Raw genomic sequence first — 5,053 nt, 5'->3', positions numbered from 1 at the left:
CTTTGAGGGGATTAGGGGTGGCATGGGAACCTACAGTGGGAGAGATTAAACTGAAGAAAGATTTTGGGGTAAGAGGTGATATTGTATGGTTTTTAGAAGGAGCGTTTGCTGTATAGAATGACTGGTGATGGCCTGGATGTGGTTTTGTATGAATTGAGAAACTAAATGGAAGACACAAGGTCCGAATAAAAGAAGGAGAAAAATAGGTATTAAAGGACTAAGAATTGGGAGTACCCAGGACATCCAATTAGAGAGTTTCCAAGGGGGTTCAGCAAAATTATTTGCTTGGTTGGTGAGTTTTTGGGCTCTATCCTTGAGTTTTTTTATGTTGTCATATAGCAGGCCAGATTGATTTAGGTAAAAACAACACTCTTAATTTAAAAACATAGAGTTTTTTGTTTTTTTTTTTTAGCAGTGAGTAAGTCAAGGCCTTGGTGGTTTTGGAGGAAAGAGAAATGCAAAGCCAGCAATTGTTTGTTAAAGAAGGATTAGAGGCTGGGCATGGTAGCTCATGCCTGTAATCCCAGAACTTTGGGAGGCCGAGGCAGGCGGATCACGAGGTCAGGAGATTGAGACCATCCTGGCTAACACAGTGAAACCCTGTCTCTACTAAAAATACAAAATATTAGCTGGGTGTGGTGGTGGGCACCTGTAGTCCCAGCTACTCGGGAGGCTGAGGCAGGAGAATGGCATGAACACAGGAGGCAGAGCTTGCAGTGAGCTGAGATCACACCACTGCACTCCAACCTGGGCAACAGAGCAAAACTCCATCTCAAAAAAAAAAAAAAAAAAGGATTAGAAACGGCTTGCAGAGAGTGAGTGAGATTGATAGTGTGGTAGAGATAGCTGGGGAGAGGTAGAGGGTGGTGTAAGAACGGGAACGAGAATGAGAGTGAGTATAGAAGTAAAGAATAGGACTTTATCAGGGTGAAAGTATTGGAGGGTGCTCTGCCAGCAAAGATCATCTACCCTCTCCAAGAGGGAGTTAAAGTGGCAGCTCGGGGATAGTTCCAGAAGATATCCATTATGATGGTTTGGAGGAAAAGTATAAACCGGCAGTGTAAACAGGGGCAGGGCATTTATGAGTAGTTGAGAACGGTGAATAGGAGTACGACTAGACAGAAGATACTAGGGATGACAAGTTTTGGGGGCACAGTCCAAGTATTGGGGGTGACTGTGTAAAGCCCTGTTGCAAAAAGTAGGGTAAGGATGAATAGACCTAATAGAATGAAGGGATGTATTAGGTTCATAAGGGTCATTACTGTTCTTCAGAAATGCAAGTGAGCTTAAGGGAAGTAGGGGAGAGTACTTGCGACTTCCAGGAGGAAGAGGAGAGATCAGGCTGGCTGTCCAATGGACACAGCTTTATTCTGGATCAGTGAACCTAATGGGGAGGGTTCTTCAGGCAGACGGCAGTTGGGGTACTATAGATGACTAAGTAGGGTCCGGTCCATCGAGGTTGTAGAGTTTGAGGGGTCAGATTCGTAACAAGAACCGATTGTCCAGCTAGGGTGTCTTCATATGGCTGGGTATCTGGAGTAGGCAAGAGAAGATTAGTAACCTGGTGAATTTCCTGTCTAGCCTGCTGGAGGACAGGAAAATAGTCGCCTAGAAGGCTGGTGTCTGGGATGAGGTTGGGGCCAAGCAAGAAAGTGCGTCCATATAAAAGTTCAAACGGACTGTACCCTGTATCATCTGGAGGACAGGCTCTAATTCTGAGAAGGGTAAGAGGTAAACGTACTGTCCAGTCCTTTCTAAGTTAGAGGCTGAGCTTGGTGAGGTGTGTCTTCAAAAGACCATTAGTCCATTCTACCTTTCCTGAAGATTGAGGACAGTAAAGGGTATGAAGGTTCCACTGAATACCAAGAGCTGGAGAAACTGCTTGGGTGATTTGACTAACAAAGGCCAGTCTGTTATCAGACTGTATCGAGGTCAGAAGGCCAAACTGAGGAATTATGTCTGACAGAAGGGAAGAAATGACGGTGGTGGCCTTCTCAGACCCTGTGTGAATGGCCTCTACGCTTCCAGTGAAACTGTCTATCCAGACCAAGAGGTATTTTAGTTTCCTGACTCAGGGCATGTTAGTAAAGTCAATTTGCCAGTCCTGGGCAGGGGCAAATCCCCAGGCTTGTTGTGTAGGGAAGGGAGGGGGCCTGAACAATCCCTGAGGAGTAGTAGAATAGCAGATGGAACACTGAGAAGTTATTTCCTTGAGGATAGATTTCCACAATGGAAAGAAAGTGAGACTTTCTAAGAGACGGGCTAGCAGTTTGTAACCTACATGGAAGAGATTATGAAATCACGACAGAATAGAATGGGCCTGTGAGACTGGAAGGAGATATTTTCCTTGGTCCAAGAACCATTTGCCTTGTGTGGGAAGAGATTGATAGGTGGAAGTTTCAGTGGGAGAGTAGGTGGGAGTGACCAATGAGAAGGAGAAAAACTGGCCGTGAGGGACAGAAGTTGGAATGCTAGCTGCTTCTTTAGCTGCCTTATTAGCATAAGCATTGCGCTGAGAGATGGGATCTGATGCCTTTTGATGGCCCTTGCAGTGAATGACTCCAGCTTCCTTTGGAAGTAAAGCAGCCTTGAGAAGAGTTTTTGTTAAAGAGGCATTAATGAGGGACGACCGTTGTGTAGTGAGGAAACCTCTTTCAACCCACATAACAGCATGGTGGTGCAAGATATGGAAAGCATATCTTAGAGTCAATATAAATATTGACATGTAGTCCCTTTGCAAGAGTGAGGGCCCGAGTTAAGGCAATGAGTTCAGCTTACTGAGAGGTAGTGGAGGTGGGCAGAACAGTAACCTCAATTATAGATGTGGAGGACACTATAGCATAGCCTGCCTTTGCTGGTGAGTGGCGATTAGGCCTGGTGGAACTGCCATCAATAAACTAAGTGTAATCAGGGTGAGGAACAGGAAAGAAGGAAATATGGGGAAGTGGAGTGAATGTCAGGTGGATCAGAGAGACACAGTCATGGGGGTCAGGTGTAGTATCTGGAATAATGTGGGGGCCAGCCTAAAACAGTAAGGTCAAGTTGTTTGGACAGAAAGGCTACAGGGTGTGGTCCTGGCTCTTGTGTAAGAATTCTGACTGCACCTTTCGCTGCTGCGGCCGCAGCCATGAGTATGCTTAGGCTTCAGAAGAGGCTCGCCTCTAGTGTCCTCCGCTGTGGCAAGAAGAAGGTCTGGTTAGACCCCAATGAGACCAATGAAATCGCCAATGCCAACTCCCGTCAGCAGATCCGAAAGCTGATCAAAGATGGGCTGATCATCCGCAAGCCTGTGACAGTCCATTCCCGGGCACGATGCCGGAAAAATACGTTGGCCCGCCGCAAGGGCAGGCACATGGGCATAGGTAAGAGGAAGGGTACAGCCAATGCCCGAATGCCAGAGAAGGTCACGTGGATGAGGAGAATGAGGATTCTGCGCCGGCTGCTCAGAAGATACCGTGAGTCTAAGAAGATTGATCGCCACATGTATCACAGCCTGTACCTGAAGGTGAAGGGGAATGTGTTCAAAAACAAGCATATTCTCATGGAACACATCCACAAGCTGAAGGCAGACAAGGCCCGCAAGAATCTCCTGGCTGACCAGGCTGAGGCCCGCAGGTCTAAGACCAAGGAAGCACGCAAGCGCCCTGAAGAGCGCCTCCAGGCCAAGAAGGAGGAGATCATCAAGACTTTGTCCAAGGAGGAAGAGACCAAGAAATAAAAGCTCCCCCTTTGTCTGTACATACTGGCCTCTGTGATTACATAGATCAGCCATTAAAATAAAACAAGCCTTTATCTGCAAAAAAAAAAAAAAAAAAAAAAAAAAGAATTCTGACTGCACAGCCCTGCACTTCGGCTGTGTGTAATGCAAAAGGGTTGGGATGAGTTTGGGAAAGCTTGTGTGGGAGCAGCTTCTAGGGCTGTTTTTAAGGAACGGAAAGAGGAGTGGGGAAAGGATTTAGGATCTATGGGGTCAGCTAGGTTTCCTTTTGTGAGTTTATATAATGGTTTAGTCAGGATGGCAAAACCAGGTATCCAAAGGCAAAAGTATCCAACCATGCCCAGGAAGGAAAGGAGTGGCTGTTCTGTAGAAGGGGTTGGGGTTTGAGAGACAAGCCAGACACAATTGGCAGGGAGATCATGTATGTTTTCATGAAGAATTATGCCAAGGTAGGTAACGGATGGGGAAGAAATTTGAGCTTTGGAGGGGGATACCCGATATCCTTTGGAGAACAAATATTGAAGGAGCAGGAGGATATCTTGTTGAGAAGACTCAAAGGAGGGACTACAGAGTAGAAGGTCATCAATGTATTGAATAAGGTGGGAAGTAGAGAGGTGGAAAGAAAGTAAATCATGAGAAAGGGCTTGACTGAAGTAATGAGGGCTGTCCCAGAAGCTTTGTGGCAGTACAGCCCAGGTAAGTTCCTGGGACTGAAGGGTGTCAGGGTCAGTCCAGGTAAAAGCAAAGAGAAGCTGGGACAAGGGGTGCAGGGGAATAGTGAAAAAAGTGTCTTTAAGATAAAAAACCGAGTAATGAGTTGTGAAGGGAGGTATTGAGGACAAAAGAATGTACGGGTTGGGCACCACAGGGTGGACAGGAAAAACAATTTGGTTGATAAGGTGCAGATCTTGAACCAACATGTAAGACTTGTCCAGTTTTTGTACAGGTAAGATGGGAGATTTGTAAGGAGAGTTTGTAGGCTTTAGTAGCCCATGCTGTAGCAGGCAAGTAATAACAGGCTCCAACCCCCTTAAAGCCTGTTGTGGGATGGGATACTGGCATTGAGCAGGGTAAGGGTGATTAGGTTTTAATGGGATAGTAATGAGCATGTGATCAGTTGCTAGGGAGGGAGTAGAGGTGTCCCATACCTGTGGGTTAAGGTGGTGGGATACAAGAGGAAGATGTGAAGGAGACTTTGGATTGTGAAGAAGGGCAGCAATGAGACGTGGCTGTAGTCCAGTAATAGTCAGGGAAGCAGATAATTTGGTTAAAATGTCTCAGCCTAATAAAGGAACTGGGCAGGTGGGGATAACTAAAAAGGAGTGCATAAAAGAA

General features: G+C 46.2%; 1 protein-coding gene across 1 annotated transcript; it reads left to right on the top strand.

Moving 5' to 3' along the window:
* The first annotated feature begins 3,104 nt into the window (after positions 1 to 3,104).
* Positions 3,105 to 3,823, top strand: LOC117068152 (60S ribosomal protein L19-like). The gene has a single exon (XM_033185304.1). It carries the CDS (start codon positions 3,128 to 3,130, stop codon positions 3,716 to 3,718), a length of 591 nt encoding a protein of 196 aa, XP_033041195.1. The 5' UTR covers positions 3,105 to 3,127; the 3' UTR covers positions 3,719 to 3,823.
* The last annotated feature ends 1,230 nt before the right edge of the window (positions 3,824 to 5,053 follow it).

Source organism: Trachypithecus francoisi, unplaced genomic scaffold (assembly GCF_009764315.1).
Source record: "Trachypithecus francoisi isolate TF-2019V2 unplaced genomic scaffold, Tfra_2.0 Contig01579, whole genome shotgun sequence".
Lineage (NCBI taxonomy): Eukaryota > Metazoa > Chordata > Mammalia > Primates > Cercopithecidae > Trachypithecus > Trachypithecus francoisi.
This window is presented reverse-complemented; position numbering and strand designations above follow the sequence as displayed.

Excerpts from the sequence above, each read along its gene's own strand:
- LOC117068152 (XM_033185304.1), top strand. The coding sequence starts at position 3,128 with ATGAGTATGCTTAGGCTTCAGAAGAGGCTCGCCTCTAGTGTCCTCCGC.